General features: G+C 45.0%; 1 protein-coding gene across 3 annotated transcripts in view; it reads right to left on the minus strand.

Annotated features, from left to right (window-relative positions):
- SLC24A3 (solute carrier family 24 member 3) overlaps positions 1–21,093 on the minus strand; it is a 509,953-nt gene that overhangs the window by 13,383 nt on the left and 475,477 nt on the right. For all 3 annotated transcript variants that reach the window (XM_017512663.2, XM_037732860.1, XM_037732861.1), the window contains 3 exons: positions 17,081–17,247; positions 13,612–13,726; positions 11,837–11,949 (listed from right to left, as the gene is read on the minus strand). In XM_017512663.2, coding sequence (XP_017368152.1) covers positions 11,837–11,949; positions 13,612–13,726; positions 17,081–17,247 — 395 coding nt within the window. The remainder of the gene's footprint in view (positions 1–11,836; positions 11,950–13,611; positions 13,727–17,080; positions 17,248–21,093) is intronic.

The raw sequence follows: 21,093 nt of genomic DNA on the forward strand, positions 1-21,093 counted from the left end.
TTTTTTTGAGATGGAGTCTTGCTGTGTTGCCGAGGCTGGAGTGCAGTGGCATGATCTCAACTCACTGTGGCCTCCGCCTCCTGGGTTCAAGTGATTCTCCTGCTTTAGCCTTCCAGTAGCTGGGACTATAGGTGTGTGCCACCACGCCTGGCTAATTTTTGTATTTTTAGAAGAGACGGGGTTTCACTTATCTGCCTACCATGTTTGTAAGAGTCCTGAATGAACTGTAAGAATCCCAGATGCCCCTCTAGCAGTTGCCATCGGCACTCATCCACGTCCCCCCACCTCTCCGAGGTGCCATTTTGGTGGGAGCCAGCTGCCTCCCAATAGCCATTCCTGCCTCTGTGCCTTAGGACTTTCTCCTGAACCATAGAAGTGCCAAGAAATGAACAATCCCAGAAGCTGTTCTCCGCCAATGACTCTGAGGAGTGGGTGCATCAACCTTCCATCTCTCCTGCCCCTTGGATGGAGGCATTCTGAGACAGAGGCTGTCCTCCGTTTCCCAGAGCTCTCGCCGTGGAAGTCAGCCCTCACTGCCCACTGTGGTAATAGACTTGCTGGCACAGCCAGTGTGGGTGCCTTGCCTCCTTCTCCCTCTCCACTCTCATACTGCTCCCGCTGAATAAACTCTTCACCGTGGATCCTCATCTTAGAAATGAGTAGTTTCTGGGGAACCTAAACTGTGATGAACGGAGACTGATTCCACTTTCCAGGTAAGCCCTTCCACAGTAGGATCTGGAAGGACCCTTCCTTCCTCCACACATCACCTAATTTTCCTGACACAGAGCCTGAAACTCAATGGCCAAGATTAAGGAGATTAGGTGGTGTTACTTTTGCTCCCAGGAGCTCTGTTTGAATAACCTTGAGAGGCTTCATTCATTAAGATGTCACCACGCTATCCCCAAGTTACCTATCCATGTCCTGTGGGGTGGTTTGTAGATGACCTTAGCAGTGGTCTTCTAACATGGTCCTGTTTCTGTAGTGTAACTACTGCCATCATGGCTGATTTCAAACTAGCAATGTGGCATCGCCGGAGTGAACTAGGAAGAGCTACACATGATCACTTCTTTGGCGCCTGTATGAGTTGTCTCCAGCACCTACTGTCCCTGGGGGCGAGGAAAGGAATTTGCAGAACAGGGAAGACTAGTTCTAGCAGAGGGAGCAGTGTCCAGGAGCTGGGGGCCTTAGCTGGGAACGGTTGCCATACAAGGTGAGAAGGAAAGACGGAGACATCAAGAACTAATGGGTTCATTGATTCATTCCACGGAAGCCCTCAGCTCGGTGGGAAAGAGCACAAGTTGAGTAAGATACAGCTCCTTCCCTCAGAGAGTTAAGGGGGAGGCACACACATCAGAGAATACACCTTATGGTATCATGTAGGTACTAAATTTGGCTGGGGGTAGGCTTCTTGGAGGAGGTGATGGTTGGCTGAACACAGTGGCCTTAGAAGAAAGACCTTGGACTTGGCTGCTCCAACCTCCTTTTAACTTTCTTCTGGTTCTGTGGTCCCCCTTCCTCTGATTCTCCCCATCCCTGGCTGGCCCTTCCTCAGTCTCCTTCAGCGAACGTTTGTTTCTTTCGCCATCCAGCATCGGGACATGTTCTAGGCCTTCCCCTCTAACTACACTCACCTTCTTACTTTGTTACTTGCGGTTCATGTCCTTGACTTCCAAGTTCATACCTGCAACCAAGACCTTGCCACTGAAATTGACACCCATCATTTCCACTACCTCCTTGACATCTCCATTAGGGTGACCCTTAAACATATCAAACTTTATTTGTCCCAAATGGAACATTTGGTATTTCATCTCAAACATGTTCCTCATCTCCCAGCTTGTCTCCCCATCTTCACGAAGGGCACCACAGTACACTTAGTTGCTCAGGCAAAGAACCACATGTTACTTACGATTTTTCTCCTTTACATCCTCTCCATATATCTGTTAGAAAATCTTATCAATTCTTCCTTCAAAAGAATCTCTTTTTGTTATCTGGTCCTTGACCTGTCCCCTCTCTTCCACTCTTGCCTTCTTCTATGCATTTACAAACAGCATCAGATATAATCTTAAAATGTAAAGAGAATCATTGCCTTGCTAAAATCCTCAATGGCAGTTACAATAACACCCAAAAATTTTGCAATAGCTTACAAAATCCTTGCCCCTCCCAACTTACCTCCTTGTGAACAGCTGTTTAGGGGCTGAAGTTAAACTCATTGCCGGATCCTGTTTTTCTTTCTGTAGTCTCTTGCTTAGTTTTCCACTGATCCCCAGCTTTACTACTACTACGGAGGCAGAGTGAACTGCTGGTCTCACTTCCTCCCCACATAACAGGATTTATGTCCACACACTTTTCACAGCCTCATGGCAGGTGGATACATTTTTCTGCTTCCTGATTTGGGGCTTGGCCGTGTGATAGGCTTTGGCCAACGTTAGCTGACCTGATACGAGCCTAAGTCTGAGACTGTGTTTCCAAAGCTGGGTATGTCTTCTTGTGCTCTTGCTTTGAGAAGAGCAAGACATGCTGTGTCTTCTTTGAGACACATCATGAGAAGACTATGTCTCGAGAAGCCAGTGGTCCAAAGAGAATGAGAGACACATGGAGCAGACTCATATGAAACCTGCAGCCAAGCCCAGATCAGCCACACACACTTGTCGGCCACAAATATATGACTGAGAAATATATGCTAATGGATGCAAGTCTTTTGTTACTCAGCATTATGGTAACCATAGCCAACAGATACAGCTCTCCTAATCCAATCACCCTGTTTCTCTCTCCTGCAAATGCCTCATAGCTGATCTTGCTGCCATCAGTCTTGTCAGGCTCCAATGCTTTCTCTATGGAATTGTCAGAATCTCCTTACTAAAGGGCACACTCTCCTTTTCATGTACCCTTCATTCTTTCCATTACCATGGCCTTTACTATGCAACTTCTCTCTGTCTCTAGTTTCATTCCTGCCACTTTGTTCTTAGCTCCCCAACCCCCCACCCATCTCATACTCTCCCCAGCCACAAAAGCAGCCCAAATTTTCCCATAGTTTTGGTGTTCTACAAGCTGTTATTTTTGTTTGGAAAAAATTTTCTCACCTCTCTCCACTTGCTTGTCCTGATGATCTCGGATTCTCAGAATAACTGTCATTTATTCCCCAGCATTCCAGGTCCCCCAATTGCTGCCACACAGCACCTAAACCTCTGTACGAGCAGCCCTTAGGAAAGCAGGTATCACATCTTTGTCTGGAATTGCTTGTCCAATCCTCCAATTCTCTCCTTCCATAGCTGCAGATCCAGGCCTCTGCCTGTCTGTCTTGCTTACTGTAGCATCTCCAATGGTTACCAGCGTAGCACACAGTAGGCACTCAATTAACACTTGGTCAAAGAAAGAATAAACCAGGCAGACAGTGTGGGGTGAGGGTATTTCTGGGCAGCTCCTTTGTCTGTTGTTTCTGGATTCAGGTGATCTTTTGCTTGGAGAACGAGAGGCAGACACCCTCCCTCCATCGTGCCATCATGTCTCAGATTTATTTTACATTTCTAAGCCCTATCTCAGAAATATGAGTTTTGCCTGACTTCCTGGAGCCTGCATGGTGACTTCCTCAGTTCTCTTAAAGATTGTGGAATAGATGTTCATCACCATAATGGAACAACAAGTGCCCATTTTCCAAACTTTGACTTTTATAAATATTTCTTATTTTGGGCACTTAGGTAACTAGCTGCCTTCTGAGCAAGCCACAAAGTGCTAAGAAATGTCAAAATCTGTAAAACTGCATTCATCCTTCCCTGCCAAATGCTTAAACCTAATGTCATGCACAAAACAGCTGTCTGGATGATAATTATCCGGTAATTATGACTTGGAAATCCCATCTAGATGAGATGGAAAAATTGCTTCAGAATGTTGGCAGGTCTCTTGTGAGGTTAGGAGAGGCCATTCAACCCACAGTGGCTGCTTGATTCTGATGTCAGAGATGCAGAAAGATGTCATGGGGTCACTACCATGCTACATGAAAGGAGGCCCTCGAGTGTCTTTTTGGAAATAAAGCCTCTCCTGGGAAAAGCTGGTGGTGGAGAAGAGGGTAGATCAAAATGCTCCCCACAAATAAGCCCTAGAATTGCTTTTCAACAAACGTGGGTTATTTTTCCAAATAATGTCTGCATTTCAGCATGAGCTCCATGTGATGTCCCATACCCTGCTCAATGTGGCTGAGAAATTGCCCACTTGAAGGCACCCAAAGAGAGCCAGGGAGGAACCAGGGACTGAACAAAGGATCCAGAGTGGTTCCTCCAACCCTCAGACAGAAACTCCCTATAGAAGTGTCAGTTGCTTCTACAGTGGCCCAGGGTAGCACTCAGTGCAGCCCCCATGATGCCTGTTGGTACTTTTAGAATAGAAAACTGGGGATCAGAATTTGTTCCCCTTCTAGCTCTTTCCCTTCTTTATATAAAGTTGAAGAGGCCACCTAAGCACTAATAAGCAGATCCTGCTCTGTCTTTTAGCAAAGATTCAACTCAGGGATGGATCTGGTCTGAAATTTCTCCTCTGAGCCCAGTGTCACACACGGATAGCTGCTGTGGCATGATTTGTTTTGCCAATAACTGTCAGTGCTTTGAGGAAAGTACTCCTCTCTGCCTCTTTCTAGCTGTGTGATTTAACCTCTGCACCTTGGATTCCTAATCTGCAGAATTGAGATAAGAACTATATTGCATTTAGGATGAAACCTGAGCCCTGTGCCCAGTCCTGGTGGCTCAATATGACCCCTGCCCACCTCACTCCACACTACCCCTGCCCGGCCTGCCTCCTGTTCTAGGACACATCCTGCCTCGATGCCTTTGCAAGTACGGTTCCTTCTCAGAATGCTCCCCTGCTCTCCACACACCCCTCTCTTCCTATGGAGGGCTCTGGTCATTCCTGACATCAAACAAAACTTAATCTTCTGTCCAATAAATACACAGTGACACCTGCACCTCACTCTAAAATATCACTTCATCTTGTCATCTTCATAATTCTTTTGTCCTGTAAAGTTAGTGCATTCATGCATTTGTTCACGTAGGCACTGTCTAACCTTTCCCACTCAATGTATCCTCTAAGAGGGAAGGTCTAGTCTACCTTGTACATTTCTGAATCCCTATTGCGTTGCCAAGTTCCTGGCATATAGTGAATGCATAAGCCCTGGTTGAAAGAATAATCCTTTCCTTATATAGGCATTGAAAGGATTAGATGAGACCATGTGAATACAGTGTCCCTACAGTGCCTGGTGCAGAGTAGGTGCTCAGTGAATGCTAGCTATTTTTATTGCTTTTGTGCTTGCCTGCCTGCTCTCTTCTCAAGTTGCCCTACTGCTTTATTCTTCTCTGCTCACACATGTTCCTCCCCAGGGAAAGTGATGCTGAAAGTTAGGATCCATCCATCCATCCATCCATCCATCCATCCATGCACCTCTCCATCCATCCCTCTAACCATCCATCCATCCATCTCTCCATCCATCCATTCACCCATCCATCGATCTATCCATCCATTCATCCATCCATCTTTCCATCCATCCATCCATCCATCCATCCATCCATCCATCCGTCCATCCGTCCATCTCTCCATCCCTCTTTCCATCCATCCATCCATCCATCCATCCATCCATCCATCCATCCATCTCTCCATCCATCCATCCCCTCCACCCATCTCTCCATCCATTCATCTCTTTAACCATCCATCCATCCATCCATCCATTCATTCATACATCCATCTCTTCATCCATCCATCAATTCATCCATCTCTCCACCCATCCCTCTAACCATCCATCCATCCATCCATCCATCCATCCATCCATCCATCCATCTCTCCATCCATCCATCAATTCATCCATCTCTCCACCCATCCCTCTAACCATCCATCCATCCATCTCTCCATCCATCCATCAATTCATCCATCTCTCCACCCATCCCTCTAACCATCCATCCATCCATCTCTCCATCCATCCATCCACCCATCCAACAAATATTTGTGGAGCATGTTCCAAGTGCCAGGCACCGTGCTAGGCACAGAGGAAATAATAAATGCATAAGATGAACACAGTTCCCGCTGCCTTCACGGAGGTCACATGTCCAGGGGAGACTCAGACCAAGGGGTAAAGGTAAGCACTTTGATGAAAACTGCTGAACCCAGATGTGACACCTGGTCCAGGCTTGGAAAATCCCAGTTCAACATCTATAGTGACACCTGAAAGCTAGACAAAGAAAGAAGCTCCTGGTGGGGGCCCTCTGTAAGTTAGTCTAGGTTCGGAGGGCCATTTTCTGGGACTTCCAGCTTCCAAGCAAACCAAAAGGCATAGTTTGGTTGGGCCAAATACTGTTACTATTTTGGTTTAAGATTGTTAAAGAGGCATAGTCTGTACCAACAAATGTTTCTGGAAAATTAAAGCCCACCTCTCTATAGACCAGTTTCTTAACTGTTTTTGATGAAATATTTCACTGTGAAATAGATCATATACTTGATGCTTATCCTAGAGGATATGAGATATAACTTAACTTTTGCTTGGATGACTCAGGATCACCACCATTAATATAAATTATTTAACTGGGCTGACACATGGCAAAGATCTCAGGAGCAACTGATGTTCAAAGAGATTGCTTGCTGGTGCAATTGAAAAAATAAAATTTATTCTCTATTTAAACAAATAACATGTCCTGCTATGTGTAAGATGGAAATTGGTGCAGTGTGGATGGCAGACACGACGTGGATGAGGTCTTAAACTCAGACTCTCAGGAGAGAGAGATGACTGTGAATAAAGCAGGAAAGTGGGTGGGATGTGGAAAAGAGATTATGTGCAGTGTGAGGCTGTATTTGGGCAGAGCTTAGAAGGATTAGAGGATTTAGGATGTGGGGAGCATTTGAGGTTCTTCTGTTCATGCGGATTCTTCCCTCATTGAATGCCCTCTCAAGGAAGGGGGGCAAACTACTTGAGTAGACTAAGGAGAAAGCAGATCATTAAACCATGCCACTAGGATCTGGGGCTTATTTATGACTCTCACTCCCCTGATTCAGTTTGCCAGGTTGATCTGTCCCTGTTTCTTGTTCATTTACATTTTAGTCTTGACTCAGGATAAAAACTTTTCCAAATAGTGGAAGTTAGCATTACTTATGAAATGCAACATTCACAGTTTTTACCAAATCATGGCTTTCTGGTGGTTCCTAGGTTGTGATTATTACTAAAAAATAAGCTAGCCAGAAATTTTTCCATTGAACTTTTAAAGCTCAAAATGAAATCTCGTTTTCAACAGAAGGTGCTGAAACAACTATATATCTATGTGCCAAATAATGAAATTGAATCCCTACCTCATGCTGTATATCAAATGGAATCTCCTTGATTTCTCTGGGGTTCATAAACTGTTTATTGATTATACTGCTGAATTTCTACTTTCAAAAGAGTGGTCTACATTGAATGTTTGCATCCCTGGAATAAAATGATATTTTTGTTTGTTTGTTTTTTGCACTGATTACAGAAACAGCAGCAGTTGGATGGAAACACAACATGACACACCCTTCTCCAGGGTCTTCCTAACCAAGTTTCCCCCAAGAGGACTCTTGTATGACATGGCTATTGATTATACTAAGCCAGAGTGGTTTCTTCTGCATTTTCCCCTTGACTTCAAGGATAAAGGAGATCTTCAATTTCAAATCTTAATGTGGCTCTTGTACAATTCCAACAGAATGACCCGAGTGACCCAATTATGTCACCTTCAGATGAAAAACATGAATTTGGGCCAAACACCCACTAAAGCCTGAATTTCTGTTTTCATGATGTCACCATGTCAGTAGACGTTGAGACCTGGAAAGAGTGTCCTTTCATAGCTCTGGGAATTACTGATAGAAGAATAATGTTTCATATTTTGTTCTCTAAAGAGTGTTGGGAGAATGTCAGGAGGAGAGGACAGGAGGGGAGATCATTAGGGGAATGATCTATGGTGTGCCGAATCGAGTTGGAATTTCAGGTCTGATATCCATGTGTATTCAAGAAGATTTCAAAGTTGGTAAGAGAAACTGGTTTGCTTCTGTGGTGAGTTTTAGTTTTGTTTTGAAAGTTTTTAATTTCACCTTCTATGATTGTTCCCTGTAATCCAAATAAAATAAAAAAATAACATCATAGATCTGAAGGACATTGAAAGTTTCTCATTCTCTGCTCCTGCGTGTCCCTCCCTCACTGGAGAGTCATCCTGGTGAAAATATGTTATTCAGGGATGAATTTTTCAGGTTGTTTAGAGCCCAGGTATTTTTTTTTCCTTCTTTTTGATGCCGATTTTTTTGGACACTATCTTCTAGTCCTCAACAGAGGGACAAAAAACAGTGGAAATTCAGATATGTCTGATTTTTACTTCCTCATAGCTTTGATAAGAGGTAAATGGGAAAGTTAAACAAGCTGAGGAATAAACCAGATGGACTACCAATGAGTTCATCAGACCCCAGATGATGTTTCCAATTAGATTTTAAAAAAACAAGTTTGATACAATAGGAAGTATAAAAGGCGACGTGTAAAATTGTCTATATAGGATGATCTTAGCTATATAAAGCAACCTAGAGTAAGAAAAATATGTGCTGAAATGGTAACAATAGTTATCTATGGATTAGACCCTGGGTGATTTTCATTTAATCCTCTAGGGCTGCAGTGTCCAACAGTCAGCTGCAAGCCACATGTGGCTATACGAATTTAAACTAATTGGCCAGACACGGTGGCTCACGCCTGTAATCCCAGCACTTTGGGAGGCCGAGGCAGGCAGATCACTAGAGGTCAGGAGTTCAAGATTAGCCTGGCCAACACGGTGAAACCCCGTCTGTACTAAAAATACAAAAATTAGCTGGATGTGGTGGCAGGCGTCTGTAATCTCAGCTACTTGGGTGGCTGAGGCAGGAGAATCACTTGAACCTGAGAGGTGGAGGTTGCAGTGAGCAGAGATCGTGCCATTGCACTCCACGTGACAGAGGGAAACTCCACCTCAAAAATAAAATAAAATAATTAAAATTAAATCAAAATCTAAAAACTCAGTTCCTCAGCTGTACCAGCCACATATCAAGTACTATCAAGTCACAGGCGTCTGGTGGCTACAACATTAGATAATACAACTACAGGACATTTCCATTAATACAAAAAGTTCCATTGGGTAGACACCTCTCCAGAATCTTCCGTAACTTTCTATAAAGTATAAGAATTATTTTTATTAGAAAAAAAGAATAAAGAAAGGTTCAGATAATCCAACAGGAGAAAAACCACAAGAGATTATTTTAGCACTGGCAAAACTGAATCAAAGTGACTTGCATTTTAAGGAAGCAACAGGACAACTTCAACGAGAGAGTTTAAACAATTGATAATTTACTCTCAGCTTGAGTACAGGAAAGATGTGTTAACTAAAGGGAGATGGTCCACATGTGGTCCTGAAAAAGGAGCTCAAAGAGCCAGGATTGGTCAATATGCCCAGCACAACTTGGGTAGAAGGGGCAGCTCAACCTGTTGCTCTGGTTGAGAGAGAAACCCCATTGTTTGGGCAGATGCATCAGATAACGGCAACTCAACAGCCCGGGAAAAGGTTATCCGGCAGATCCTTCTTGTTTGGTTTCTCCTCTCAACCAGACAGTATGACTGTGTAGACTCCGAGTGTTGACTGCCATCTGCTTCTCTTCCAGGCACAACACTAAACTAATTACCTGGATCCTTCTCGCATCTAAGTGGGTACGTGTAAGTTATGCGGACAGGGAATGGGGACAGTTGGAACAGACACTACTTCCAGGCCTCATCAGAAAATGATCTACACAATATTCCATGCCCTTGCCTGCTCTGCTTTCCGTGTAGCTATGGGAGACGGACTTCAACATGGTAGAATCACCAGATGGACTATGCCACAAACCCTGAGTTTCTGCTTGGAAGAGCCCATGGGAGCTGCCAGGATGGGAACATCTGCAGTGGCATTTGAGTGAAAAAACCAAACCCTTGTTGGGCTACTCCAGCGGAATTTTGGGGTTGTTGGTAATGTAGTAGCTAGCAACACTTATTCTAAAAAATGAAACAATGATTTGACTTTCTGTGCGAAAGTTGTTGACTCAGCAGGTCTGGTCATTTAATCCTTGCATGTGTCTCCAGGAGAGTCCAGAACCACGACTGACCTTTGGCCAACCCCTGAGAATGTGACCCTTTGGATGTTGCAATTGATGGCCTTGGTTTGTACACCAGAAGCAATAGGCCACGCTGTACCAACTTGTCAGGATCATTTAGCAAACTTTATAATGTCTGCCTGGTATCTATGCTGGGTTCTGAGATTCAGGCATCATGCCTGTTCATGCAGCAGAAATGTGCCTACCTGACTAGCCCTCCCCAAAAGCCTCAGCCTCCAGTGGACTTCCCTGGACAGAGACATCTCATGCTTATTCACGGCTAGGGAGAAAGCACGTCCTGTTTGACCCGTTAGGGAAGGAACTGGAAGCCTGCAGGTGACCCCTCTGGGCTTCTTCTGATGCATTTCACTTTCCAGCTGCTCTTATTGCATATCTTGTGCTATAATAAACCTTGGCCATGAATGGAATCTGTGAGTACTCCTGATGAATCACTGAACTAGAGGATGGTCATAGGATGCCCCAAAATAACTCCCACATAAGACATTTCTCCAGGAATATAGAGAACATATCATCCAAAATAAGCATATGCTTTCTGCACAGCCCTTATATATCTTACCATCTGTTACTACCATCTGCTGACATTCTATCCTAGACATCAAACTCTTGTGAATTTGGCTGATGTGAGTCAATTCACAAGAGTCTGATTGCAAAAGTCTCGCCCTCTGGGCTGCAGCACTCAGCGTTATTTGGAATTCTGTGACCCCCCAGTGGGTGATACCCTTTCAGCGGCCAACCTGGATGGCATCTTTCCAGTGTCTCTCTGACATGAATCACTTAGCCTGTAATAAGGTGAAGCAAGTTCAAGTACACTAGCGTATGGGTTGGCAACTTATGGTCCATGCGTCAAATTTGGCCCACCAGCTGTTTCTGCATAGTCCAGGAATGAAGAATGTTTTTTACATATTAAAATGGTTGGAACAAAAATCAAGGCCGGGCGCGGTGGCTCATGCCTATAAATCCCAGCACTTTGGGAGGCCGAGGCGGGTGGATCACGAGGTCAAGAGATCGAGACCATCCTGGTCAACATGGTGAAACCCCGCCTCTACTAAAACTACAAAAAATTAGCTGGGCATGGTGGCGCGTGCCTGTAATCCCAGCTACTCAGGAGGCTGAGACAGGAGAATTGCCTGAACCCAGGAGGCGGAGGTTGCGGTGAGCCGAGATCGCGCCATTGCACTCCAGCCTGGGTAACAAGACTGAAACTCTGTCTCAAAAAAAAAAAAAAAAAAAAAAAAAAAAAAAAAAAAAAAAAAAAAAAAAAAAAAAAAAAAAAAAAAAATCAAAAGAAGTGTAAATATATCATGCCATATAAAAATGATATAAAATTCAAATTTCGGTTTCTATTAGCAAAGCTGTATGGAAACAGCCACGTCTATTTGGTTATTTGTTGTCTATGGCTGTTTTTCTGCTACAGCAACAGAGCTGAAGAGCTGTATAAGCATCCTCTGGCCCACAAAGCCTAAAATATTTAGTATTTGCCCCTTGACAGAAAAAGTTTGCTGACCCCTGCTCTAAAGTCCTGAATGTCCCTGCAAGCCTGACTGAGGAAGGCCTTTGACAAGGAGAATTTGTTTTCCCCTCAGTATTACGATTTCTTATGAATCTTTTGCCCTGAGACAAAAGCCCTGTGGCCAAGGCTGTTAAAACAGAGTCCACGTAGCCCTGGATTTCAGAAGTCCTGGAGAAAACCACTTACGTAGGATCCGTAATCCACAGCCAGGGTCTGCAGGGCCCAGGGGAGACCGAGGCCGATCAGGATGTCAAACACGTTGCTCCCAATGGAGTTGGACACGGCCATGTCCCCCATCCCTGCAGGGACAAGAGGTCACTCAAGTGAGGGCAGTGAACCCAGGGGAGTGCAGGGACCCCACATAGGACTCTCCCAAACCTTCAATCTCACAGCCAGAGGGTGGTTTTGCAAGCTCTTTTCCAGGCCATTACCTATGTGAAAGGATGACACCAATTGCAAAACACAGAAACACACGTTCTATTTGAATCATACTTCAAATATGATCACTGATTGAATATAAGTGATTCAGAAAACCAAATACAGTGATATGCTCTGCAGCTGTGTCCCCACAAAATCTCATGCGGGACTGTAGTTCCCAGCGTTGGGGGTGGGGCTTGGCGGGAGGTGATTGGATTCAGGGGGTGGTTTCTTATGAATGGTGTAACAGCATCCCCCATTGGTGCACCATCCCCCACTCACTATCACAAAGCCACCATCACTAGCTTTGTGATCGTGAGTGAGATCTCGTGAGATCTGGTTGTTTAAGCATGTGTAGCACCTCCCCACTCCTTGCTCCTGCCATGTGAGACATGCCTGCTCCCCGTTCACCTCCCTGGAAGCCCAGTGGAGGCTGCCATGCTTCCTGCACAGCCTGCAGAACCGTCAGCCAGTTAGACCTCTTTTCTGATAAATTACTCAGCCTCAGGTATTTCTTTACAGCAATGTCAGATGCCCTAATACAGACAGTTTCAAGATTCTAGGGATTTTGAGATACCCTTATGGAAAGGAATAAGGTCAACCATTCTAGAAAGTGACTCCCAAGCTCACACCTGCACACTGGGTCATCTTCCAACCTCCCTGCGCCGCCTCCAGGCCTTCTTTGGAATAACTGACCAGGAGTGTGGACATCAGTAGAGCTTTGTGAGGACCGTGAGATAAGTTTTGTAGCTCCACAACACATTTGTTTGAAACAAATGACCTCCAGCATAAATCAGGCGGATGTGTCAGAATGCGTGCTGTGGAAGGGCCTGGCCATCTGGGGCGTCTGGGAAGGTGAGCTGTGAGCTGTGGGCATCTGGGAAGGATCTGTCACACTCTGAAAACTGACCTCTGGCAACTGTCACTGAGAGGGCACTGCACGTGTGTCAGCCTTAGCGATGGGGTCTGTCCTCTCTAAGCCTCAGTTTTCTTATCCGTACAATGGGGATATAATTGTGCTTACCTCACAGAGCTGTTGTTTAAATCAAATAAGGCAAGTGCATCTATGATGCTTTACTCAGTAAAGGTTAGCTATTAGGTTATTTCCTACTACTTTTCATAAGGGAAGGATGGTGATACAGCCTCCAGAAGGGGCTATGGGTGCTACCTGGGAAATGCCTTTGCTTTCCTCAAGGGTAGGACCTTCTGGATCATTCCTCTGTTCTTCTGATCCCAGGAAAACTTGCAACCAACATGATATCACCCTCCCTCCTTCCAAATCCTGTTAATTGCCAGGTGGATCCCGCAGGTAGAGCGGTCATTCCTTCCTTCCTTTTTTCTCTGCCTTCCCTCTTTTCCTTCCTTCCTTCCTTCTTTCCTTCCTTCCTTTCCTTCCTTCCTTTCTTCCCTCCCTCCCTCCTTCCTTCTCTTCTCCCTCTCTCCTTTCTCTTCTCCCTCCTGCCTTCCTTCCCTCCCTCCCTCCTTCCCTCCCTCCCTCCCTCCCTTCCTCCTTCCCTCCTTCCCATTGCCAGGGGAAGTCTCACCTTGTCTAGCCACAATGAGGCTGGCCATGCAGTCAGGCACGCTGGTCCCGGCAGCCAGGAAGGTGATCCCCATGATGACATCGGGAATCCCCAGGGTGTAACCGATGATTGTGACCTAGGAGCAGGAAGAGGTGGTGAGCCGAGGGTTACCTCAAGCCCCACCTGCCCATGGTTCCTCTCATGGAGACTCACAATAGGCTACAGTCTGGGCTGCCTCTGTGGGGTGCAATGTCTGCTTTCTGTATCAATACAAAGCGATGAACACTACATGGGTGGCGGCCAGGGCTGCAGGTCACGGGACAGTGCTGCTACAGGCCATGCTTTCCGACAGAACTCTGGCCTTTTCAGTTGCTCCTTTCAGGTGAGGCGGGTAGTTTGAGAGAGAGAGGGAATAGAATTCAAATATTGAACTCCCAGAATGGATGGATGCTTTGCTTGGAATTTGAGCATCCATATTAGGGAGTATGTGCAATGGGAATTTAGAAGAATTGCGAAGGGGCTGGATTTGACAACATCCATACTTGTCGGAAAGACATAACTCTAAGGCTGGGCGCAGCGGCTCATGCCTATAATCCTATCACTTTGGGAGGCCAAGGTGAGAGGATTGCTTAAGTTCAAAGCTTTGAGACGAGGCTGGACAACATATGAGACCTTGTCTCTACAAAAAATTAAAGTTAGCCGGACATGCCCGTGGTCCCAGCTCCTTGAGAGTCTAAGGCAGGAGGATGCTTGAGCCAAGGAGGTTCAGGCTATGATGGGCTGAGATAGCACCACTGTACTCCAGCCTGGGCAGCAGAGTGAGACCCAGTCTAAAAATAATAATAAATAAATAAAATTTTAAAAAAAGAAAAGGCAAAGCTGTAACTAGCATTTTCTTTCCTCTATTTCTTGAAGCTTGGTAGTAATTTGCTGTCCTTGCCAACATCTTCTTCACCCTAATAGTTTCATGGAATACTATTCAGCCACAAAAAGAATGAAATTACGTCTTTGCAGCAATATGGATGGACCTGGGGACTATTATCTCAAGTGAAACATCTCAGACACAGAAAGTCAAACTGTACATGTTCTCACTCATAAGTGGGTGCTCATAATGTGTACACTTGGACGTGGGGTGTGGAATGATAGGCAGCGGGGCCTCAGAAAGGTCAGGGGCAGAAATGTTGTGTTTCTGCATCTCACTTTCCTCCCCGGAGACTGAAAGTCAGAAAGCCCAGAGGCCACCCCAGTTTAAATTCGGCATGGAATGAAGTGGGGTGCATGGAATGAAGTGGGGTGCATGGAATGTAGTGGGGTGCATGATGAGAAATTACTCAATGGGTACGACGCACATTATCTGGGTCATGGATACACTTGAAGTCAGTACTTCATCACTTCTATTATGCAATATATCCATGTAACAAATTGCACTTAGACTGTTTAAGTTTATGCAAATTTAGAAAAGGCAAATGTAAGAATGCTTAAAAAAAAAAAAAGCAGTTGATGGACATGATGAGTGAGCTAGTGGCGAAAAAAGAGGTAAGTGGAAAAAGAGACACGTTCCCTGCATGTGGGCCCAAGGAGAAGACGCTTGAGCAGAAACTATTAGGTCACTTTAGGATGCCACTTGATCTCCCGGACTTTCCATAAAATTACAGGAAATGCACACCACATGTTGTAAGGAGCACATTCTTCTCACAGTTCCTTCTGGGCCAGCCCTTCAAAGAGATACCTACACCTGGAACGCTGACTTCACTCCAAGGGCCACAATCGCTCCTTCCCTGTTCAAAGACTGCGGGGATGTGAGTGAAATCCATGGAGATGCCTGCCTTGCCTCCTTTCAAACCAGAGAATGCAGCTCATTTCTGTTCCGTACTGGGCAGAACTGAACAGAATTTAAGCTGGGGTGGCCGCAGGGCTTTCTGACTCCCAGTCTCCACGGAGAAAAGGAAGCTGCGGAAACACACGCTGTTTCTATTTTGTTGCTCTGGAGCAAATGGAGCTACCGGCATCCTGGCTAAACCCTTGTTTCTCCTTTTTAACCCTCAGCTCAGTCCCTGTAGGACTCTGCAGCTCATCATTTTCATTATCATGTTTGTGGCTGGGTCTGGAGTTCAGGAGAGGGACTGCTCAGGTGCCTGGGACTAGGCCTCCAGCCTCTCCTGGTTTTCTGCCTTACTACTGACCATTGATGGGGACTTAGAACCTCCACTGGAGGGAAAGTAAGCAAACAGGAGGTTGAACCTCAGATGAGTCAGGTCAGAAAATCACATACCACCTTGAGGTCAGGAACAGCCAACACTGTCCCCCAAACCGAGGTAGGAGGTGGCACTTGGTGTATGTGTCAAATTAAAACATCAGTGAATGCAGAATGAGGGAAAACTCCCTGGCTATAAAACTTGGGTTTAAAAAAAAATGTGATATTGATGGAAGAGATGATTATGAATTAGTTGTGTCAGGTTTACAACTTTGCTATCCACGTAACGAAATTGTTCTGGGTATTTCTGGTCCTACAAAAATATCTTTTTCAGGTCCTCTTTTGTGCAGAGCCTTCTTCTTTTTAGCTCTTGAGTTTAATTCTCCAACATTTATACTGCATTCTCTCTAACACTCAAGGCAAGACTAATTGGATTTGCATCATTTTGCCATGCCTTCTAATTTCTGTCCAATTCTAATGATTTAGATTTGCTCCCCAGTTAAAAAGTATAGCCATAAATGGGTAATGCAGTCTGGAAGGCTAGGTTTCCTAAAATGACTTTGTTAATGTCAAAGCTACTGAATCAATGTCAATCAACTGTCAGTCAATGTCAATCAACCAATGTCAATCACTGACTCAGTATTTTAGCCTCAAAAGGGACCCTTGTGTGATCATCTAATGCAACGCCTCATTGTCTGGTTGAAGAAACTAAGACCCAGATAGGGATTGACCATCATTTCCCAATTCTTTGTGCCTTTCCTCCATGTCGTTTGTCCTGTGACATGGCTGTTCTTCCCACTGGAGCAGGTAGAGTTCATTTCCCCCACGCCCCTGATGTGGGGCTTGGCCAGCAAAACGTGGGTGGACGTGATGGTAAGTCAGTGCCAGGCGAAGACCCTGGAGGCATTCGTGTTCCCACGTGCTCTCTTGCATTCTAATGATGCACTGTGAGAAGAGCATACCCCAGGTAGCCTCTGGCCCAGAGAAAATGAGCAGACACATGGAGTAGACATGGACCCCACCTCTGCCTAAATCAAAATGGCCACCCTGAAGCCCGAAACAGAACTGCATAGAAGGTCCCAGCTAAGTTTAATCAATCCACAGCCAACCTGAAGACGTGTGAGCAGGAGAATAGATGCCTGCCATTCTAAACTACCGAGTTTAGGAGTGGTTCATTGTGCAGTTTATTGTAGCAATAGTTGACTGGTACAGTTATGGACTGAAACCCTGACTCATATTCCCCTCTTTTTCCTCTACAGAGATTTAACAGTGCCATAGGGTCCCGACTGCACTCACCATCCACACCATCATGTAGGAGAAGGCTGCGATCCATAGCGTGGAGGAAGCAAACGTCACCATGAACCATTTCTCCCAGCGCGGCTTGTTGCAGTTGGGTACAGTGAAGTATAAGACAAAACTCAGTGGCCAGGTGAATGCCCATTTCACTGTTTCCAGTTTGCCCGCTAGGAAAATGAAAAAGCCCAAAAGAAATAAAAAGAAAAAAACAAAGAACCCCAGTTAGCTTTATTTTTCTGTTCTGTCAAGCCTCTGTACTGCTTTTCCCAGACTTAAACTTTATTATATTGCTCTTTTCCTAAAACACTCAAATGGCTTTCCAGCACCAACGAAACCTGACACACAACACCAAACAGAATTAAAAAAAAAAAAATGAGTCACTGCCCACCTGCTAGTTAGGTCTCCAAAATGACAGGGTGAATCACTTCCTAGTAATACCAGGCTTGGCGGATGGTTTGGCAGATGTCCAGGTGGGAAAAGAGAGGAGGCTACTCAGGACAAAAAAGAGGTGGAGTGTGTGTAGGTGTGGGGGGTCGAAATAGGGGTGGGGGAACTAGGAAGACCACCAGCGGGGCTTCTGTCTTCCACGTGGCTTGGTAACTAAATTTTCTCCCGGTAATAAAGCGTCAGCGGACGCAGCGCCACCTGGTGGCATTTCCCAGCATCGTCTGTCAGCGCGCCAGAATCTTCAAAGAGGATTTGAAGGCTCTTCCTAGGCCTGTATTATTACTATCCTGATTAACTGCTCATTCATCTCTAGAAAGAACCGTGCATACGTATTTTTATGTATTCCTCAATGCAATCCAGATGCACAGTTTCTCTGCCTTCCAGAAAGTTTCCTGTGCCTTTTTCTAGTCAACCCCTCACCTTCTACCACCATGGATAACTGTTTTTACTGTTCTCCAACTTCAAATAAATAAAACCATATAGGATGCATTAGTGCCTACCTTCTTTTATTCAACATAATGTGCGTGAGGTTCGTTCATGTGTGGTGATGCATTCCTTTTCATTGCTGTGTAGTATTCCATCCTGTGAATGTGCTGTGATTTGTTATCCACATGACCGTGGGTGGCACTTGTTTGTTGATTGTTTGAGGGTGTTACAAGCCGGGTGATACGATCATTGTTGCACAGGTCTTTTTGTGGGCATGTTTCATCTCTCTTGGACAGAGACCCAGGAGGATTGCTGAGTCATAGGGTGGGTGTTCATTTAACTTCATAAGAAACTGCCAGTTTTCCAAAATGATGGAACCATTTTATATTCCCACCAGAGTTAAGGAGGATTTTTTATAACATTTGAACAGTAATTAAATGTTTAATAAAATGTATTTTATGCGTTTGTACCCGTATCTAGTATTTGTTTCATATATCCTACCAATCTTCAAATAGTTTCTTAAAACTACATAGAAAAATCATCTGACATTATTTCTGGCACCCTCTGGCCTGTCTTAAATGGCCGAGGCACAGTGTCTCTGGGAGGCAGAGGGGTTTCTTATCAGATGGTGCTGGGCTCCGGTCCCTGCTCTGTGGCTTATGAGTTGAAAGACTCAGTTATTTAAATTTTCTATGCCTCAGCTTCTTCCTCTGTGAAAATGTGGATACAGCAGCACTGAGCTCAGAGTTGCTGGGAGAATTAAATGAGATGATATTGGGAAGAGGGCTAGGGTAACATGAGCTCACAGGTTTTTCTAGTCAAAATCCTGGGAGTCATTCTTGCTTCTTCCCTTTCCTTTATCCCCCAGAGCCAACCCCGGCAACCTGACAGGGCATTCCCACCACCTCCTCATCCCCACGGCCTCCGCTGGGGCCAGGTTCACCAAGGCCCGGCTGACAACCTCGCTCCCTAGGGGGACTACTGCTCGTATGCCTATCCTACCTCCATCTGTTTGCCATCAGTAGCCAGAGGAAAGAGCCTCAAAAAGCCAAGTGTTCTAGAATCTTCAATTGGCCTTCACTGCCCTTAGAGTCAAACCAGGTTTTCCCACCATGGCCCGTAAGGCACTGCCTGATTTTGCCCCACCTACCATTCTGCCTGCTCACATCCTCCCTGGTCTTGCCTTGCCTTCTGTCCTCAGACACTCCAAGACTTTTCCTGCCTCAAGGCCTTTGCCGTTGCAGGCCTTCTGCCTGGATCTTCTCATGGCAGAACCTGCTCTGTCTTACAGGCCACTTCACCCTTCAAATGTCACCGAGCCCTCAAATACATCCAGATGTGGCCCTCATCATCTCACTCCTGCTTTTTTAGTACCCAGTTTTATTTGCTTCATGGCAAGTATTTCCTGCCTTAAACCGTCAGGGTTGTTTCCGGTTTTCAGTCTACCTCAAACTAGAATAAATTCTATGAGAAACAGGCATGTTCTCACTTGTTTACCACCTGGTTTTGAAAGGCAGGGATAGTGCAGGACATATGCCACGTTTTCAGCAAACATCAATAACAGTAGTAGCAATCACGTTGTTATGAACAAACTAATCGGACAGACCCAAGAACATTACTTGTTTTTGAGAATCTAAGGTTATCCGACTTGCAAGAACAGAGTAAAGCAAGCAAACAAAAAAAATACTAAGAAAGGAGAAGCATTTTGCTATGAGCTGCTATGAATCTTGTTAGCTGTAAGATTCGCGGGTGGTCATTGAATGGTGACAACATGGAGACTGTGCTTGCTGTGTGAAGCAGGAAGACTGGCTGACAGTTGTTTGGAGACAGGCTTCTAAATGCTGCAGAATCCAGGATATGGCCAGCTCTCTGGATCCCAAATCCACCCTGAATTCTGCACATTCCTAAATCCTGCAATGTGCTGATAAGGCATTTACCCATGCGTAACTCCCAAAACCCTCTTAACGGTGTTCCATATGGCTGACGCCCTCACATGGAGAGAGAGGCTTCGTTTAGCTTAAAATACACACCTAATCAAAGATTACAAAGAAACACATGAAGAGGAAGAGAAACGATCTCAATTTGGCTCTTTTACATTCTTCAGAAAATAAAAAAAGAGAGAAGAAGAAATGAAGTCTGCACTTATGAGTGCAAGGGCTGGAAAATGATATTGATTAGACAAAGCTGCAAGAAGTACAAGTTGGCACCATGACTTTTGAGTTTTTATCAACTGTTTTAAACCTTTCTGACTGGACGCTGGGAGGGTGCTATATCTGGAAAACATCACTTTCAATGATATATATGCTTTATTTAAGTTGTTGCCCCTTTGTAACAATAATCTTAAAAGTAGAAATTCAATGAGCATTATCTGAATCATATATTTAAAGATGATGCAGCAAATATAACAAATATAAGGTGAAATATCAGGTGTTTTTAAAAAATGATTTTGAGGAACAAAGGCAGTCAAATAAAGATCACCAAGATTTTAGTTTGTCTTAATTTCCATTTCTTTTTTCTTTTATTGAGACAAAGTCTCATTCTGTTGCCCAGGCTGGAGTGCAGTGGCTCACTGCAACCTCCGCCTCCCAGATTCAAGCAACTCTCCTGCTTCAGCCTCCCAAGTAGCTGGGATTACAGGTGTGTGCCACCATACCCGGCTAATTTTTGTATTTTCAGTAGAGATGGGGTTTCATCACGTTTGCCAGGCTGGTCTCGAACTCCTGACCTCAGGTGATCCGCACCCCCTTTGACCTGCCAAAGTGCTGGGATTACAAGCATGAGCCACTGCACCAAGCCCTTAATTTCCATTTCTAAATAAAGGGGTTAAAATGGTTTCCTTTCCTCTTTGAGTCAACAGCATTTCTGGACATTTTTCCATCTTCTGCTCTATTACCATTGGGTCCAAATAGAGCAGCAAGGGGGATAGGTTTATTCCTCATTCATTCATTTAATAAATAGTTGTTGAATGCCCTTTATGCCATTGTATGCCAGGCACTGCTGCAGGTGCTGGGGGTACACCAATGAATTTAGGGAAAAAAATTCCCTGCCCATGGGCCTGATGTGCTGGTGATTACCCAATTTCACATGGGAGCTGAAGTCAGGGGCCTGAACCGGGCCCAAAGTATGATAGTATCCCTTTG

Source organism: Cebus imitator, unplaced genomic scaffold (genome assembly GCF_001604975.1).
Source record: "Cebus imitator isolate Cc_AM_T3 unplaced genomic scaffold, Cebus_imitator-1.0 Scaffold475, whole genome shotgun sequence".
Taxonomy (NCBI): Eukaryota; Metazoa; Chordata; class Mammalia; order Primates; family Cebidae; genus Cebus; species Cebus imitator.